The sequence below is a fragment of the Triticum aestivum genome, chromosome 4D (assembly GCF_018294505.1).
Source record: "Triticum aestivum cultivar Chinese Spring chromosome 4D, IWGSC CS RefSeq v2.1, whole genome shotgun sequence".
NCBI classification, from domain to species: Eukaryota; Viridiplantae; Streptophyta; class Magnoliopsida; order Poales; family Poaceae; genus Triticum; species Triticum aestivum.
This window is the reverse complement of record NC_057805.1, coordinates 497,189,340-497,208,587: the sequence shown is the minus strand read 5'-3', so window position 1 is coordinate 497,208,587 and position 19,248 is coordinate 497,189,340. Positions and strand designations below refer to the sequence as shown.

Sequence of the window (19,248 nt, the reverse complement as noted above, 5' to 3'; positions counted from 1 at the left end):
ATTTGCTTTAAACGTGATGAACATATTTTAAATGCGTGAACATTGTTCTAAATGTCACCAACATGTCTCGAGGTAGGCCGTTTGTTGGTCACAGAGTGCTAAAATTTTGTAATAAGAGGTTAAGTTTTTGTTGTATTCTAGCCCAATAACCGGCCTGCCATGTTGGTTACAACCCACCAAATCGCTCATTTGCGGCCTAACTCTGGACCCTAGCCAACCCTCATGGCAGGCCCAACAAAAACAACGGAAACCTAGCCCAGTATCGCATCCGGCAGAACGGCCCGAGACCCATTTATAAATACGCGGCACCTCCATCCTCCGAAACCCTAGCGCCGCACACACTCCCCCGCCCGCCGCCGCCGCCGCCGCAGAGCCGCAGGGAGAGAAGGCAAGGAGGAAGGAAGGGGAAGATGCCGGCGGGGCACGGGCTGCGGTCGCGGACGCGCGACCTGTTCGCGCGGCCGTTCCGCAAGAAGGGGTACATCCCGCTCACCACCTACCTGCGCACCTACAAGGTCGGCGAGCACGTCGACGTCAAGGTGAACGGCGCCGTCCACAAGGGCATGCCGCACAAGTTCTACCACGGCCGCACCGGCCGCGTCTGCAACGTCACCAAGCGCGCCATCGGCGTCGAGATCAACAAGCAGGTATAACTCCCGTTCTTCATCTGTTGCCGTCGGGTTTGTTAGATCTGTGCTGCTAGGGCGATACTGCGATCTTGACCGACGAGACTCGTAAATCTGCCGAAGATTCTGAAGATCACCAAATCTCTTAGTTAGTTTGATGCGAATACAGTCTAGTATACTAGAGGAATGACTCGCTGTGCTCGATTTGTTATGGGAGCTTGCTATGTGTGCCTGTGATCAACCCTTCAGAGTTCAGAGCAGGTTCATATGTTGTTACCCTTATCGATTGTCTTGCTTACTGTCACTGCTTGTCAATCTGCAAGCATAGATAGACATTTCTGTAATTACCTGCATTGATTTGATGCCCTGTGATGTTATGTTGCATCTTGAGAATGGATTTGGTATCCTAAAATTGAACTGTTTATGCATTATTATCACTGTTCAATTACATATGCCCTAGGCCGAGCGCTTCCCCCTTCAGCTATGGGAAGGCGTGGTATTCCACGGGAGAGGTTTTTGTGGCGCACGATTCGTGTGATGGGCATACATCAAAATTTCATTCTGGCTTCCTCTGACTGCATGCTTTACCTGTAGCAGTTATGATAGCCTAATTGGATGATACACATATAAACATCTGTTTTTTATTTAGTGGATACCCTAGCTTGTTCCATATAATGTGTCTGCATATGGAATGCCTGTTTCATCTAATTTGTCCTAGTTTGATGCATTTCATGGCGTGTTTTGTCTAATATGTAGTCGTTTGGATGCATTCCATAGCTAATCTTTGTGTGCTACTATGATTTGTACACAGTAAATGTTTTATCCATTTGGTGGCATCAATTGGTAGACCACAGTATGCCACATTTTACATCACTTGATGTTGGGCAAAATATTGTTTCTGCATTTCCTTGTCTGTAAACTACTTTATGTGATGTCAATCTAAATTAGTGTTTGCTTGTCATGTCTTCTGTAGTAAGTGTAGTGCTGGACTATGTACCAGTGGTTTCATAGATGTCTTTACACAGATTGTAACATGTGTTCTGTCATCAGGTCGGCAACAGGATCATCAAGAAGAGGATCCATGTCCGTGTGGAGCACGTGCAGCCATCCAGGTGCAACGAGGAGTTCCTCCAGAGGAAACTCAACAACGACAAGCTGAAGGCGGAGGCCAAGGCGCGCGGCGAGGTCATCAGCACCAAGAGGCAGCCAGCAGGGCCCAAGCCGGGGTTCATGGTTGAGGGCACCACCATCGAGACGGTCACCCCCATCCCGTATGACGTCGTCAACGATCTCAAGGGTGGCTACTAGAGCGCTTGCTTCCTGAGCTGAAGCTTGAGCCAGTTCTTAGTATCTATGCTTGTTCCCAATGTCTTGGTACCGAGTAGTTCTCTTTTTGCTCCGCCGAGTGTGAACTTCTCTGTGGTTAACATTAAAGATTTCCTGTGGTTGATTTCATTCTCGTCATGCACTCATGCTGCTGGATATATTTTGCTTTTGGTCGATTGGGCAATTGTTTGTTCTACTAGTTCCTTTTGAGTAGCTGCAGATTGCACGAGCGATGAGTTTCTGACGCAATTCCTTTGTAAGCAAGCAGCTTTGAGAGGGATACCAATTTCTATGTGAAAGGACATCCAATGAAATCTACAGCTCCTAAGCGCAGATAAAATGGCTGGAACACGTGCTCAAAATTCTCAACCGCAATATATGGAGTACCGCGGTTCAGATACGCATATAGCTGATAATGCTGGGTTTTTTCTATGCCACATATATCGGCGAATGTGTCGCATCTAAGTAGAGCGTAGCTGTATAAAACAGCCATGGATAAACAAAAAAAAATACGGGACTTGCTAAGGGTAAGTTGACTGAAAATTCAATAAAAAGGGATCAGAATTCCTTCAACCTTCAGTTACTTTCACCGCCTGTGGCCGGCGGCGCTCCCGCACCAGCCTTGCTGCCTTGCCTTCCGCTCTCAATCATTGCCCACGGCCGTCCATGGCATCCCTCTAACCCAGTGAATCTGCATCACACTCACACCTCTAAGATAATGGGGGCCGTCTCTCTCTAAGAGCAACTATAAACGATCCCTAAAAATAGAGGATTAAAACGGCAAAGTAAACTTCAGTGAAGTATAAGTTTTGGCCGTTTCTAGCCGATCCCCTAAACTTAGTGATGTAATTATTTTTTCATTTGCATCACATATTCAGCCGTGGAAACACCTTTTATTTTATTTTTCTATTTCATTCAACGACATTCGAGTATATAATTCATCAATTCTTCGCCACAAGACAAAGACCAAAGAAAAAAGAACCACAATTAGGTATTTTAGAAGATATCCAATTTCCCTAACTGCTTTCATTAGTTGGATTAATATCCGTTGAATATATGTGTACGTGTATATTGTGTCTTGGGCCAACCTCCTAGTTCATCTATATAGTTGAGGTTGTGGCCCCCTATGTACTCATATATACGTGCGTGGTGCACCGATCAATGCATTGTGTTGCACAACCTATTCTTCCTTCTCTACAATATCTTCTCGATGTCTTCATTGTTCCTGCGGATTCTTGAGCTTCGACACTTCTTTTTTCTTCAATTCTAAAGAAGTAGACGTTCTTCACATATAATCTCATCTCTAATCTCATCTCTAGCCTCAATTCTAGCAACGAGTGCACGAACATCTATCAATTTTTGTGCTATCAATAGATCGATGTATTCTTTTTCTCAATACAAAAACTTGCATCCATCCTACACACATAGATGAGCAAACAATGAGCTACCGAAATTGCGTCGAATCTGGTGAACAATTGAATCAAAACAAGCACATACCCCATCATTTGTGCACTTGAAGAACACCCATCCGGGGTGTTGCGGCATGATAGAAACTCGGCGCACCTCCTTCCGCGTGCAGTCGTCGCACTGTATGACCGGCATCGGCGAGCCGGCGCCAAGCCCGGGCGATGGCCGGGCGTGTATTTGTCGGCGAACCTCCGACGGGAGAGATTTGGGTGGCTAGAGGAGGAACCGGTACCTGCATGCGGCCCGAAAGCGTCGCCGTGGCTATGCGATCCGCTTCCCGGCCAACCCATGTCAAAGCACAGCCGCTGACGGCCGGAATCACCAAATCCGGCGGCCACGGCAACAGCTGCAGATCCACCGTTTTTTCGCTGGACATGGCACGAGGCGGCGCAAATCCAAGCGGTAGGGGACAACGGCGGAGCCTACTGAGCGTCCCCGGCGGCGGGCGGGCGTCGGCCGGGGGTGGGAGGGGCGGCGCAGGCGCAGATGCAGCACAGGAGGGAAGGTAGTGGAGGAGAGGCGCGGCTTTTACTCAGCCGCCGGGCGGTGGAGTAAATATAAGAAGATTTTTAGGGAGAGGAGTAAAATTTTACTCCCTTATGACGGATAAGGGATCGGCTAGGTCCCGGTTAAAGAGTAAAACCGCATTTTTACTGCTTTAACCGGTTATAATGGATCGGTTAAAAATGCCCTAAGATTAACTCAAGGACCTTCTTCAGCGAGCTCCTTCCTTTTCTTCGCCCGTTCCTTCCTTGTGCGCGAAATTTGACTGGTCCAAATTCTGAATTCAGGTGACTTGCAAGTAGCTAAAGTGATAAAATACTACTGTCGAGTGCTTTCTACAATAACTAGGTTAAAAGCTTACCACAAATCAAGTGTACTTCTCTTTTGAGGGAAGTAGTGAAACCCCAACCTTTTTTTTCCAGATGAAACCCCAACCTTTTGAAGGAAGGATCAGGTGAAACTTAGCCAACTTGCCGTCTTTTTGGAAAGAAGTTGCCACGCCATGTGACCTCAAATTCGTGAAGCAATAACTCACGACGATGGTGGTCATGACCCAACGTTTTCCTTTCGTCGCTCTTTCCTATGTGTAGGTCTGTCTAAAACCTGCAATACTTGGTGCTTACAGATTTCTCCTCCTCATCCCCTCTTCAGCCTTATACTAAAAACTTGTTATTGCGCTGTCAATGAACCCATCTGCGTTGACCCATACTTTTTTTTTGATAAAAGAAGGGCTTCACCCTTTCCGATTTTCATTAATGAAAACCCAAGCATCCATCCCTAGACAAACTACTACATATAGTTCAACAAAAGATAAAAACCGCTACCATGCTCCCCCTCCCAGCCAGGAAGGAAGGGGCAACTAATAGGCCACCACGATCAAAATAGTCTTCATTACATGCCCAATACACCAGCTAAATTCTGCAGATCTTACAAATCTCCAAAAGACAAACTACTAGAGCAGAGAAAGCAAAGCTAAAGGACAGCAGCTTCATCAGGTAGCAGGAGTTTTTTCATCCTTCCAGCCTCGCAACGTTGATCCTCCACCCCTGAGATGCTACATACACTTCACTTGTTACTCGTTCTAGCAGTTTTGCTCCCAGCTCCAGTACCTTTTTTCGCGGCTCCTCTGTCTGCAAAATAGACCAGTCAACAATCCAATGGTTCATTAGCTTGGTCAGAACAATAAGGTCATTTATCCTTTTTATTTTCAAAGATAATCCCATTCCTACATTTCCAGATAGCCCAAAGTAAAGCAGAGACCCCTACCATGACTAATTTTTTGTCATCTCTTTTAAACCTATCCAACCACTCTCCCGGACAATCTTTGAATGATAAGGGGATTGTTCTAAGCCCCACAACACATTTAACTAAACCCCATAACAAAGATGCCACCAAGTGAAGAATAGATGATCCACCGATTTATCTTTCCCACAAAACACATATTTTTTCTCTCCTTTCCATCCTCTTTTGAGTAGTGAGTCTCTGGTTAGTATACTTTTTCCGTTAACTAACCACAGGAATTTTTTTATTTTTGCAAGGACTTTGGTTTTTCACAGAAATTTCTGTGGGAACCATGTAATCAGCTTTCTATATAGGGACCCAAGAGAAAATTTGTGGTCAGCAGTGAGGGTCCAGATTACTTCATCTTTCCCTCTTTGCATACTCACCTCTTCACATCTGCTTTTCAAACTGTTCCATAGCCCTAAAGTTTCTTCATGTAGAGTTCTTCTAAATCTAAACCCGCGCCATCCCCTCTGAATGGCTTCAGCCACAGTTATAATATGGTCAAAGCAAATATCATATAATAATGGCGTTGACCCATACACTGATCTGATACTCACCTAATGCAACATCAACATGCACCAGTTGCCAACATCACACTGATCGATCACTTTACCTTCACGGGGTCTGTGCCTGCGCCTGCGCCTGCGCCAACGCCTGCACTGCATCATGTGACTGACACCACGAGAACTCAGAAAAAGATTGCACAGCCGAGCCGAGCCGACCGACCACGTCTGATCCAATCCACCCATCCGTGGACGAGAAAAATACTCCCTCGCCGCACAGAAAAAATGGCCGGTGAACGAGACGCATTTTCAGCGCACGCAAGGTACAGGATGGGCCGGGGACACGGCTGGTTGGACGTAGTACAGCGAGAGACCGCCGAAACAGGGCCGGTGACACGCGTCGCGCATCGGGGGCCTCCTCCGAGCCCGACGTGGCCGCGCGCGCCGCCCGCGCCAGCGCACACGTCGCCGTCCCACACGACGCTTCGAGGCCGGTTCACGCGTCGCCGTCCATTCCCAGGCCCCGGCCCCCGCGCCCGCGCCGCACCGCCTCACGTTGCCTTCACCGGCGGAGCACGCGCCACGTCCGCCCCCACCGCGCGCGCGCCACCTTTCATCGCCACTATTTAACCCCCATGCCCGCCTCCTCCATTGTCAGCCCCACCCATTTCCTTCCCTTCGGTCGAGGAAGGCAGCAGCAATAAATCTAGGTCCGGAGTCGACTCCGTTCCCACCCATTCCCAGAACCATTCCGACCGGCGAACACATTCAATAAACTCCGTTCGCCCGTCCGGTTCTGTCGTCACCGGTGATCTGATCTAAGTTGAGCAGCGTCCGTCGTCGTCGTCCAAGCTCTCCGTCGCACGCGCGCACGTGATCCGGCCCAGCCCGTCGTCGTCGTCGTCGTCCACATGGCCCTCAACCTGACCCACCAGACCGGCGCTGCGGCCATCGCGGCCACGCCGGCGCCGGGCGCGCGCGCTTCGGTGTTCGCGGCGGCCTCGCCCGCCGCCGCCGCCGCCGCCGGCTCCGCCGTGGCGCCGGCGCAGGCGACCAGCCTGAGGATGCAGACGCAGCTGGTGGAGCCCGCGCAGCCGCAGGCGCCGGAGATGTTCCAGGCCATGGCGCCCGACCAGCAGCAGCAGGGCGAGGCCGCGCACCCGGACGCGGGCGGCGAGGAGGCACGCAAGGTGGGCGTGCCGGTGTTCGTGATGATGCCGCTGGACACGGTGCGCAAGGACGGCAGCGCGCTGAACCGGCGCAAGGCGGTGCAGGCGTCCCTGGCGGCGCTCAAGAGCGCCGGCACGGCCGGCATCATGGTGGACGTGTGGTGGGGCATCGCCGAGAGCGAGGGCCCCGGCCAGTACAACTTCGCCGGCTACATCGAGCTCATGGAGATGGCCAAGAAGGCCGGGCTCAAGGTGCAGGCCGTCATGTCTTTCCACCAGTGCGGCGGCAACGTCGGAGACTCAGTCAAGTACGTCGTGCTCTGCTCCCTCTTCTCCATCCAGTCCTCTGTCTATCCAAGTACACATATACGTACATGCATGCTGATCTTGATCATCCTTGCGTACATTCTTGTATTTTTCCATGATTCCATGTACCATCGCATCTACGGGATGGACGCGTACATGTGCAGTAGAAGCAAAGCCTGAATTAGATAGTGTTATTGGATTTTGTGGTTCCATGGGCTTGCCATGTGCTGCCACCGCCCATTGCCATTAGTTTGTAGCCACTTGCACTAGCAGGGTCATGTGGTAGACAAACGCTATGATGGGTACAGTACTACGTATAGAACTGTGTAGATGAGAGACCAAGAAAAGAAACTTGTTATCTTCTTCATGGCGCTCATGGCAAAGCTTTCGTTGGTGATTTGAGTACCCGGGAAATCGGGATCTCATATGGGGCAACGGGCGACTCGTGACGTAGAAGTGACACGGGCTCGTTTCCCACGCACTTTCTCGAACTGTAGGACGTGGACGGTCACAAATTTTCGGACCTCGTGATCTTCAAAAAATGAAAGAAAACTGGCCTCAAGACAGACGACACGTAGAGCTTGGATGACGAAAAGTACGTTGTACGTGATCTCCGCCCTGTGGACGGTGGCGCTTGCCCCCGTACGTACGTGTCCTGCCCACTATGCACGTGATTTCTGACCACAACTATGTTTTTTATTTGATGTGAATTGTTACCCTCGCCGGAAATTATTCTTTTCAAGAAACTTTCAATCTATTCATCTTCGATCATGATAGTACGACAGACATAAAAAATAATAAAAAATTACATCCAGTAATGTCGCTGAAAAAATTATTGTTGCTCTTATACTGTTTCACACTCCACTAATTAGTAATTTGTTTCCAATATAATTGATCAAATGGTTGATGTGTGTTGTGCATGGATGCAGCATACCACTTCCGAAATGGGTAACGGAGGAGATGGACAAGGACCAGGACCTGGCGTACACGGACAGGTGCGGCCGCCGGAACTACGAGTACCTCTCGCTGGGCGCCGACACGATCCCGGCCCTCAAGGGCCGCACCCCCATCCAGTGCTACGCCGACTTCATGCGCGCCTTCCGCGACCACCTCGCGCCCTACATGGGCAACACCATCTGCGAGATCCAGGTCGGCATGGGCCCCGCCGGCGAGCTCCGCTACCCCTCCTACCCGGAGAGCAACGGCACCTGGTCCTTCCCCGGCATCGGCGAGTTCCAGTGCTACGACCGCTACATGCGCGCCAGCCTCAAGGCCGCCGCCGAGGCGGTGGGCAGGCCCGAGTGGGGCAACGCCGGCCCCGAGGACTCGGGCAGCTACAACCAGTGGCCAGAGGACACCGGCTTCTTCCGCCGCGAGGGCGGCTGGAACACCGACTACGGCCAGTTCTTCATGAGTTGGTACTCGCAGATGCTGATCGAGCACGGCGAGCGGATACTCTCCGCCTGCTCCTCCGTCTTCACGGGTACCCCTGGGGTCAAGGTCTCCGTCAAGGTGGCCGGCATCCACTGGCACTACGGCACCCGCTCCCACGCGCCCGAGCTCACCGCCGGCTACTACAACACCAGGAACCACGACGGGTACCTGCCCATCGCGCGCATGATCGGTCGCCACGGCGCCGTGCTCAACTTCACCTGCGTCGAGATGCGCAACCACGAGCAGCCGCAGGACGCGCAGTGCATGCCCGAGGCGCTCGTGAGCCAGGTGGCCAGCGCCGCCAAGGAGGCCGGAGTGGGCCTCGCCGGGGAGAACGCCCTACCCAGGTACGACGAGACGGCGCACGACCAGGTGCTGGCCACCGCGGCGGAGAAGGCTGAGGAGGACCGCATGGTCGCCTTCACCTACCTTCGCATGGGCCCCGACCTCTTCCAGCCCGACAACTGGCGCCGCTTCGCCGCGTTCGTCAAGCGCATGACGGAGACCGGCGTCAGGGACGTGAGCCGGGAGCAGGTGGAGCGCGAGGCTCAGGGCGTCGCCCACGCCACCCAGGGCGTCATCCAGGAGGCCGCCGTCGCCCTCTGCAACTAATCAACTATGCATTACATACATACGTACCGTGATGATCGAAGGTGTGTACCGAATGAAGGTGGGAAGGAAACGTAGGGGGATCGATCGATCGATCGGGTGACTTGGGAGTAGTTGCCGCGCCTGAAGCTTCGATGGCATGGCGATGCCGGTTTCGGCGTCGCTACCTCAAAGCTTGCAGAGGACTGATGTACTACTACGTACTAAGCTGCCGCAGTAGCATGTTGCACTGTAAGATCGATACTCGAAAATGTTGTAACGCCTTGCTGTATCTGTTCCACTAAAGTGAAATGAAGAACAGAGCTTGGCGAGCACTAATTTCTTGTTGCTATCTTCTACTCTGTTCGTCTTATAATATAATATAAGATCGCTTTGCAAGTTGTTTTAGCTTGCAAAACCATCTTAATTATGGGATGGAGTCCACCTCATAACATTAAGATCGCTTGCAAGCTGTTTTAGCTTGCATAACGATCCTAATTATGGGATGAAGGGAGTGAGCGGATTGTCTGACTTTGAGTTGCCACGTCATTGTCCAACTGACTTAGCCTCTCATCAATCATACAATCTTCATCATATGGCCTGCTTTAATTACCCCTCACTTCCCAACCCAAGAACTGAAAATTATATGGAATGAAAAAAGTGATTTTTGTGAAATACTCTCTCTCTCTCTCTCTCTCTCTCTCTCTCTCACACACACACACACACACACACACACACACACAATGTAGTGTGTATAGATTTTTCTAAAAATCTAACTTTACAAATTTTAACCAAAGTTATAAAGAAAACTATTTATACCGATAGTACAGTACATACTAAATACATAAAATGTGAAACTACTACTTCTTATAATGAATCTAATAATATATGCTTATCATTCTAAATGTAAATGTTTTCCTCCAAAGATTTGAAAAGTTTGTGAGGTTTGACTTACTGCACTACAGTATGGAAGGAAGGGAGTATGAAAGATGGAAAGTGAACACACAAATTTCATTTTTTTATTTCTCTTATTTCACAAAACCCACTTCTATTTCACAAATGCCACTTTGCATCACACGTAAATTTCACTTTTATTTCACAAAACCATTTATATGATGCAAATTTCACTCCTTGATGTAAGCTGTTGGACAGAGATTGCATGACGGATGAGAGGGCTAAGTGTCAGCCAATCCATGCTAAAATTAAGGGATACTCTGTGTCATCAGACCACGAGATGGCAACATTTGGTTTGCTGATTCCTTTCTTTTGATAGTAGACAGGAACACTCTTGTGGGTCTGGCGGAGCAATATTGATGGCGATTACTCTACCTTTTTATCATCTCATGTAAAACTTAGTAAGGATAACAAATTATTCCGTTCCATGATTTTGGTAACACGTTTTTCAGAAAAAGAACGTTCCTTCTCTGATTTCATTTAACTGAAAAATGCCTTTTTGCTTACATAAATACAACAAAGCAATATTAAAATATGGTCTTAGATCAACTACAGAAAAGATAGACATGGCAAACGCATGCAGACCAGCAACAAGACCCTTTCATGGCTAGACAGGGCAATATAAACATCATCAGGCTAGAGAGCTTTGATATTAAAGCTACAACAACCAATAGGCTAGGGAGCTTCGACATTAAAGCTACAGTTAATCAACAACATCATCTGGGTTTGGAGCATCAACAACTTTTCTTCAGACATATTTGATTCTCCTAGTATCAACATGCCATCTATGTACAATGCCGAACACTTCATTTGTTATTAGCTCAAACATTGTTGTTCCCTCTTCTCAATTTTGTCTCCACTTTAGAGCATTTTGGTTTTCTCAATTTTCTGCAATATAAACCAACGCGTCAGCCAATAGGTGTTTACAACCACCCCATGATCAATTCAATCTTTTAATCAAACATACCGTCATTTCTCAGTGTCTAGATAGTCCAAAAGACAACAGCAACACCCGGCGTCATTAAATGTTTATGCGCTTTTTTACATGCCATCCATGTACCTTGCGAAAATACTTAATTTGCTATTAGCTCGAACATTTTTGCTTCCTTTTCTCATCCTGTCTCCAATTTAAAGCATTTTAGTTTACTTGTTTTTTCTGCAATACAGACCAAGATGTCAACCAATAGCAAATCGTGTTTACAACCACCCCGGAACCATTCACTTTTCTTAATAAAATATAGCACTATTTCTCAGTTGAAAGACAACAGAAACACACGCCATCATCAAATGTTCCTCCGCTTTCTTAAATCTAGGACATCAATATGAAACATGTCATGCGAAGATTAAAAGCAACTTTAAGTTATTCCACACCAGTCTAGCTAATGAGCATCGAAGGAAAGATGATCAACAAATTCATCACACCCACTAGAAGGACATGTTTTGCTACCTTCCCATCCTTTTTAGACCCAATACACTAATTTTCACAATTAATCACACTAAGACTTTTATCTTTAAAGGAATTTTGGTATTCCACAATAATCTATGTGGGGAATTTATTCACATTAACTGCTAGTTGTCTATATAGAGACTTGACTGAGAGCATCTTATTCTTTGACAAGGACCATGCGACTGAATCATCCTGTCCAACCAGGATAATTTTAGCACAATCATCTTAAACACTCACACATATCTAGGGTACCGCAACAAGGTACGATGAAATTGTATTCTCCCACCCTTTTTTGATGAACATTAGCAATTGATATTTTGTTCCTTCAAAACATAGACCATATGGTCTACAATGAATGAGACATTAGAGGGGTTTGTCCCCCATCCGCCAGGCTTCTCAAAATTGGGTGTTTCTTCCACTACCAACCATGGTAACCCAGATCATGAAGATTACAGTATGCCAGTACATCTCTGAAATTGCCCATATACCTTTCAGATCTTTTTGCTGCAGAGAAATGTTCACTTTGCCATAATGTTTCATTGAAGTCTCCTATCATCATCCACGGCTCAATCGATTTTGGTTTTATTCTTTTCAGCAGGTTCCACATGTTATGCCTCTCATGTGCTCTAGGCTCGCCGTACACAAAGGTACCCCGCCACATCGGGCCATGGGGATCCATACGCATATGCACATCAATATACCTCAAACCATAGGAGAGTAATTTTATTTCAACACTTTCATCCCAAAACAGGGCTATACCAGCACCTTTTCCCATGCCATCGTGGGTGATGCAGTTTTTGAGGCCCAGCCTCCATCTTATTCTTTTGACGCTCTCCTCACACTGCCGCGTCTCAGAGATGAACACGACAGAGGGGCGGTACGTGCGCACTAGGCACACAAGCTCACGAACTGTCCCGGGGTGGCCCAGTCCCCGGCAGTTCCAACATAGGATCGTCATTCCTCCTGACGGGCGCTCTCCGTCGCGCCCGTCAGTTCCCCGGCAGCCCCAATACCGCTAGCTTCCTTACCACCTATCTCTCCTACAGCTCTCTCATCCTCTTCCTCTACAGCAGCTCTCTGTTTCTTATACATGTCCCCTGTTACATCAGACGCACTAGCCATAGCCCCAGTAGATGTGGCCATGTCACCCGTGCCTCTTTTTCCTAGAACTGAATTTGTCTCCCCTGGTTCCTTTCTTTCCTTGAGCTGGCTAATATATTTTGCCTTGGTTTTGAGACCTGTTCCTTTTGGTGCATGCAACTTCCCTGACTTTGTCTCCGTCTCTACTGAGTTAACAGTAGCAGCGACAGGAGAGGCCTTAACAGAGTCGGGCTCGAAACCCGGCGGGTAGGGAGGGGTTGCTGCATCCTCGATGGTGTGTGCGAGCGGGGTTTTGTCGATGTCGCCCCCCGCCCCTGTACCCGGTGGTGTAGATGGCGAGGTGTCCGCGTCAGCCATGGCTATGGTTGGAGTAGAAGCCGTGGTCAGCGCGGGTTTCGCCGGAGCCATCTTTGTGTTCTCGCCGATGCTCGTCTTCCTGGTGCCTTCATTTCCAGTGTCTTCGCTCACTCTAAGCGCGCTAACCGCTGCGATTGCCGCTTGTACAGCCGGGTCCAGCAGCACATCATCTGGAATATCCCTGCATCTTACCATCTCCTGTGATCGAGCATGCATCACCTTCTTGTCTCTGCCTAGCTTCTCCCAGGCCAATTTGGCCGGGGCTGTCCATGCCTCCCCGTCCAACTCAGACCCAAAGTGCAGGAAGCGTCTGGCACTACAAGCGTCTGGTACCACGAAGCCGCACTTGTTTTTGCTTGATTTATAGGGCAATGCTCTCATCGCCCCCGTGAACCTCTCTGCTTGATCATCCGTCGGCAGCCTGCAGTCCCTTTCCCCATGACCTATGTGCCCACAGTACATACAAAATCGTGGGGCTCTCTCATACTTGACCTCTAGGTCCATATGCTCTTTCTCCCCTAACTCTCTAGGACTGATCTCACGCAGGAGAGGAGTGTTTACATTATGTTCAACTCTTACACAAAGAAATTCAGAGAAAATATTCCCAAACTTATCCGCATCTACCCTGAGAACTTTTCCCAAGAGGCCACCTAGCTTCCACCCGATCTCTTCTGACAGCATGAGAGGTGGCACATCATAGATGCGTGCCCAGATTGGCATGACGTTCACCGGTACGTCCGACGCTTTGCCCTGTCCATCAAAGGGAACAATGAGGAATGCATCCTTACGGTGTGTCCATGGGCCGTTTTCCAGGACGTGCTGACGATCGCCCTCACGCTCGAATTCGAGCATGAAGCGGTTGTTGCGGAGAGGTGTGTAGTCGAGCCGTCCGCGCAGCCCCCACTTGCTCTTCAGTTCACCGAACAGCCCCGCCGTGCTGAAGGGGAGCACGGGGATGGCAACTTTAATTGATAGGGGATGGCAACTTTGTCCTTTTTCATTTTTTTGACAGAAAATTGCCATGTTTCCCTAATCTCACGCAAACTAAACTTACCATCTAAACCCATTCAGGTTGCCATGCTTAACCCTCGAACGTTCGGGAGTTATCATTATAGTTTTTTAAAGGATTGGTTAGAGATGCACTCATAGCAACTCAAAGTCAGCAAATCCGCTCCGCCTAATTTTATCGATCGTCCTTGCTGTACCTGAGGGAGCATTGATTGTTCTCTTGATTGATTATTTCATGAAGTCGGGGTCGACAAGGAAGGCGCGCTTGTGGCCTGCACGATGATACATACACTGATACGTGTCCACGTCGCCTCGTTTTATATATACACACACGAAATTCAACTTCCATTTCATTTCGTAGCAGCCTCAACTTCAAGAGATGGAGATCCCTGACCAGGTCCGTACGTGCTAACCCTTTCTCTTTCTTTCAGCTGATGAAAGAATTCTTCCCCAGATTGAGTTTCTCGATGCAAATTTGTCTCCCGAAATTGCTCGTTTGTTCGTGTGTAGACCAATCCGTGCGCGATCTGTCTCAGCGGCATGGGCGCCGGCGGTGGTCAGGCCACCTTCACGGCGGAGTGCTCCCACACGTTTCACTCCAGCTGCATCTCCGCCAGCGTCTGCCCGCTCTGCAGCGTGCCGCGGTACGACCTGCCGTTCCGGCGACCCACACCACCTCCACCTCCGCCGCCCCCGCCGGTGCGACCTCAGCCAGAGACTCGTCCCATTCCCCTCCGCCCGTGCATCATTCTCCCGCGGCAGTCACCTCCCGTGCATTTCGTGCACGGTCAGCCACCGCCACCGCCACCACGACCGACATACTCGTGGCCACGCATTCCCACGCAGGCACGACAGCCGCCGCCACGGCCCGTGAATCTCGTGCACGGTCAGCCACCACCGCCGCCGCCGCCGCCACCGCCCCTGCGTCCCGTGCCACCGCCACCACCGCCCGTGCGTTCCGTGCCACGGCCACCACTAACATCGTCGTGGCCGCGCTTGCCCACGCAGCTACCTCCGCCGCCTCCACCGCCGCCACCACGCGTGCGTATTAGCCAGGCTCAGCCACAATGCAGCTTCGACGACGACGAGCAGGTTGGTCCCGCCTCTGGGCCGCCAGCTGGCAACCGGTCACCAGCCGCTGCATCAAACGAAGCAGTTGTCATCAAGACGCGAAGCGAGTACCCGGCCATCGCCATGGATTTGTCCAGCGACAACTTCGCCGTGCTCGTGCACGTCCAGGCTCCCGGGATGACCGACATCACGGCAGCCGGTGGCGACGCGCCGCGCGCGCCGGTGGACCTCGTGACGGTTCTCGATGTCAGTCACAGTATGAGCGGGCAAAAGTTGACGCTGTTGAAGCAGGCCATGCGGTTCGTCATCGCCAATCTCGGCCCCGACGACCGCCTCTCCGTCGTGTCCTTCAACACGAAGGCGCGCCGGGTGACCAGGCTCACGCGCATGTCGGAGGCCGGGAAGGCCCTGTCCGTGAGCGCTGTGGAGTCCCTCACGGCGGGCGGCTGCACCGACATCGCCGAGGGGCTCCGTATGGCAGCCATGGTACTCGACCAGCGCCGGCACAGGAACGCCGTCTCGAGCGTCGTGCTCCTCTCTGATGGCCAGGACAACTACATCATGATGAGGCACCAGGAGTCGTCCGGTGTCCAGGCCAACGACTACGAGGACCTCGTCCCGCCCACCTTCGCGCGCACGGGCGCTGACGGCGAATGGTCAGCATCGATCCACACTTTCGGCTTCGGCAATGACCATGACGCGACCGCGATGCACGTCATCGCCGAGGCTACAGGCGGCACGTTCTCGTTCGTAGAGAACGAGGCGATGATCCAGGACGCGTTCGCACAGTGCATCGGCGGGCTGCTCTCTGTCGTGGTCCAGGAGGCTCGCATCGCCGTCGCGTGCGTGCACCCCGGGGTCCGTGTCATGTCGGTCAAGTCCGGCAGTTACGAGAGCCGCATCGACGAGGACGGCCGCGCCGCCACGGTCTGGGTCGGAGAACTATACGCTGATGAGGAGAGGCGTTTCTTGCTGATCCTGACCGTGCCAAGAGCCGAAGCGACAGACGGTGACACCACCGCTCTGTTGAATGTGTCATTCAGCTGCAGAGACGCGGCGACCGGCATGGACGTGAACGTGTCGGCCAAGGATACACTGGTGGCGAGGCCGGAGCACGCCGTGGACGCGAAGCGGTCGGTGGAGGTTGAGCGGGAGCGCGTTCGGGTGGATGCGGCGGAGGACATCGCGGCGGCGAGGGCGGCAGCGGAGCGGGGCGAGCACCAGGAGGCGGTGGCGATACTCAAGAACCGGCAGCGTGCAGTGGCGCTGTCAGAGGCGGCGAGCGATGGCGATCCCGTGACCATGGCGCTGGAGGCCGAGCTGCAAGAGATGCGCGGGCGCGTGTCGAACCGACAGAGCTACGCGTTGTCGGGTCGGGCGTACATGCTCGCCGGCATCAGCGCGCACCAGCAGCAACGCGCTACCTCGAGGCAGATGAATCTGGTGGAGGAGATGTCGGTGGAATTTATGGCCGCACTGGTGGCGGCGCCGCCAGTGAAGTTGGCATCGAACGAGGCGACATTGTCGTACGCGACGCCGGCTATGCGCGCCATGCTGCTACGCTCGCGTAGGGCACGGGAGGCATCAGCCGAGCAAGGGCAGCAACTACAAGCTGAAGAAGAATACACAGGAAGCTCTAAACACGGTCAGCCAACGCCGCCACTGACATCGTCGTGTCCCCGCTTGCCCACGCAGCTACGTCCGCCACCGCCACCACCCATGCGTATCGGGCATGCTCGGCCGCCTACGGTTGTCTTCGACGACGACGAGCAGGGTGGTCCGGCCTCTGGGCCGCCAGCTGACAACCGGTCACCAGCCGCCGCGTCGAACGAAGCAGTTGTCGTCAAGACGCGGAGCGAGTACCCGGCCATCGCTAGGGATTCGTCCAGTGAAAACTTCGCCATGCTCGTGCACGTCCAGGCTCCCGGGATGACCGACATCATGGCGGTTGGTGGCGACGCGTCGCGCGCGCCGGTGGACCTCGTGACGGTTCTCGACGTCGGTGGCAGCATGAGCGGGTACAAGCTGGCGCTGCTGAAGCAGGCCATGCGGTTCATCATCGCCAATCTTGGCCCCGGCGACCGCCTCTCCGTCGTGTCCTTCTCCTCCGTGGCGCGCCGCCGGACCAGGCTCACGCTCATGTCGGAGACCGGGAAGGCCCTGTCCGTGAGCGCCGTGGAGTCCCTCACGGCGGGCGGCGGCACCGACATCGCCGAGGGGCTCCATATGGCAGCCATGGTACTCGACCAGCGTCGGCACAGAAACGCCGTCTCTAGCGTCGTGCTCCTCTCCGACGGCCCAGGGTCATCCGGCGTCCGGGCCAACAACTACGAGGAGCTCGTCCCGCCCTCCTTCGCACGCACGGGAGCTGACGGCGAATGGTCAGCGCCGATCCACACGTTCGGCTTCGGCAACGACCACGACACGGCCGCGATGCACGCCATCGCCGACGCGACGGGCGGCACGTTCTCGTTCATCGAGAACGAGGCGGTGATCCAGGACGCGTTTGCCCAGTGCATCGGCAGGCTGCTCTCCGTCGTGGTCCAGGGGGCTCGCATCGCCGTCGCGTGCGTGCACGCCGGGGTCCGTCTCATGTCGGTGAAGTCTAGCAGTTATGAGAGCCGCATCGACGAGGACGGCCGCGCCGCCACGGTCTGTATCGGGGAACTCTACGCCGAGGAGGAGAGGCGTTTCTTGCTGTCTCTGGCCGTGCCAAGAGCTGAAGCAACAGACGGCGACACCGCTACTCTGGTGAAAGTGGTGTTCAGCTACAGAAACGCGACGACCGGCGCGGACGTGAGCGTGACAACGGAGGACACAGTGGTGGCGAGGCCGGAGCACGCGCCGAACGCATCGGAGCGGTCGGTAGAGGTGGAGCGGGAGCGCATCCGGGTGGAGGCGGCAGAGGACTTCACGGCGGCGAGGGCAGCGGCGGAACGGGGCGACCACCGGGAGGCGGTGAAGATACTCAACAACCGGCAGCGTGCAGTGGCGCTGTCACAGTTGTCGCGCGACGACGACCCCGTGATCATGGCGCTGGAGGCCGAGCTGTGGGGGATGTGCGGGCGCGTGGCGAACCGGCAGAGATACGCGCGGCCGGGTCCGGCGTACATGCTTTAGTTAACAGCATGTTCGATGCATGCAGTCCATTGATCCAAACATCCCAGAGAGTAAGATGCATCCATGTCATTGAACTTGTGTCGAAAGCTCACTTTGGTCATTGTACTTAAAAATACGGTCAATACGATCACTATATACGACTTGAGGTGATTATACGGTCACTGCCTCATCGTACAAAGCTCCGTATTTTACTCTGTTGACTAGTCAAACACCAAAGAACCCTCTCTCTACCTTACGATGGTCCCACCTGTCAGTTTTAAAAAAAATCTCTGCGTAGCAGGAGAACCAAACCAGGGATTTCTGGTGAAGCCCACCTAATATAACCACTGTGCCGACACAAGTTCGTGTTAAATCAATGGAGCGGTATGCATATTTAATTAACACGCACAAAAGACACTTGCGCGCATGCATGCAACACTTTTGCAGCCGCCATCGAAAGCCGTACGCTGGCACCGATGAGATGAGAAAGTCATTGGACTACTTTACGACCTGAGATCGTGGCGCGACGTCGTATTTCCACACTTCTTCGTCGGCGTTGCCATCCTCCTGGTGGTGCAGGTACTATTTCCGCATCGCCGGTGGCAAGGCGGACACTACGGGCACGGCCTAAATGTGTGAACCTTTGCCATGCTCATCATGGTGTCCGCGTTGTGGAGCTAAGGCCTGTGCGGCTGCACGTGCATGCCGGTGAATGGGAATATGGCCATGTTCAAGCGAGGACACCGGGCTCAGCTGCTTGTGCCCGAGACGCTGGTCGAGAACATGCTATTCCTCGCTGTTGGCATGCGCGTGGAACTCAATAAGATGGTGAAGGAGGGTAGGGAGCTAAGAGGATACTGGTACCTGCTCCCAGCGTGGAGCTGCGCAATGCATGCGCTGTTGGAGTTAACCACGTCGGAGAGTCCATGCCCGGTGTTAGGGACTTAGGGTGCGTTAGCTTTGTAGGCTAGCTCCTTTATATACTTGTGTACCCTGTGGCCCTG

The 19,248-nt window shown here is 52.3% G+C and overlaps 3 protein-coding genes across 3 annotated transcripts; all 3 read left to right on the top strand.

Annotated features, from left to right (window-relative positions):
• Positions 1 to 316: 316 nt before the first annotated feature.
• LOC123098986 (60S ribosomal protein L21-2) lies at positions 317 to 2,081 on the top strand. The gene is made up of 2 exons (XM_044521087.1): positions 317 to 647; positions 1,677 to 2,081. Exons 1-2 carry the CDS (start codon positions 411 to 413, stop codon positions 1,932 to 1,934), a joined length of 495 nt encoding a protein of 164 aa, XP_044377022.1. The 5' UTR covers positions 317 to 410; the 3' UTR covers positions 1,935 to 2,081.
• Positions 2,082 to 6,356: 4,275 nt separating this feature from the next.
• On the top strand, positions 6,357 to 9,546 carry LOC123098985 (beta-amylase 2, chloroplastic). The gene is made up of 2 exons (XM_044521086.1): positions 6,357 to 7,187; positions 8,115 to 9,546. The coding sequence occupies exons 1-2, from the start codon at positions 6,622 to 6,624 to the stop codon at positions 9,229 to 9,231; spliced, it is 1,683 nt and encodes a 560-aa protein (XP_044377021.1). The 5' UTR covers positions 6,357 to 6,621; the 3' UTR covers positions 9,232 to 9,546.
• Positions 9,547 to 14,591: 5,045 nt separating this feature from the next.
• Positions 14,592 to 18,761, top strand: LOC123100566 (uncharacterized). Its single transcript, XM_044522476.1, has 2 exons — positions 14,592 to 15,004; positions 15,137 to 18,761. Exons 1-2 carry the CDS (start codon positions 14,615 to 14,617, stop codon positions 18,263 to 18,265), a joined length of 3,519 nt encoding a protein of 1,172 aa, XP_044378411.1. The 5' UTR covers positions 14,592 to 14,614; the 3' UTR covers positions 18,266 to 18,761.
• The last annotated feature ends 487 nt before the right edge of the window (positions 18,762 to 19,248 follow it).

Bases quoted from the DNA above. Each gene is read 5' to 3' on its own strand.
- LOC123098985 (XM_044521086.1), top strand. From the start codon at position 6,622: ATGGCCCTCAACCTGACCCACCAGACCGGCGCTGCGGCCATCGCGGCC. The intron at 7,188-8,114 runs GTACGTCGTGCT...GCATGGATGCAG, and splicing joins AACGTCGGAGACTCAGTCAA to CATACCACTTCCGAAATGGG.
- LOC123100566 (XM_044522476.1), top strand. From the start codon at position 14,615: ATGGGCGCCGGCGGTGGTCAGGCCACCTTCACGGCGGAGTGCTCCCAC. The intron at 15,005-15,136 runs GTGCCACCGCCA...AGCCAGGCTCAG, and splicing joins CGCCACCGCCCCTGCGTCCC to CCACAATGCAGCTTCGACGA.
- LOC123098986 (XM_044521087.1), top strand. From the start codon at position 411: ATGCCGGCGGGGCACGGGCTGCGGTCGCGGACGCGCGACCTGTTCGCG. The intron at 648-1,676 runs GTATAACTCCCG...TTCTGTCATCAG, and splicing joins GCGTCGAGATCAACAAGCAG to GTCGGCAACAGGATCATCAA.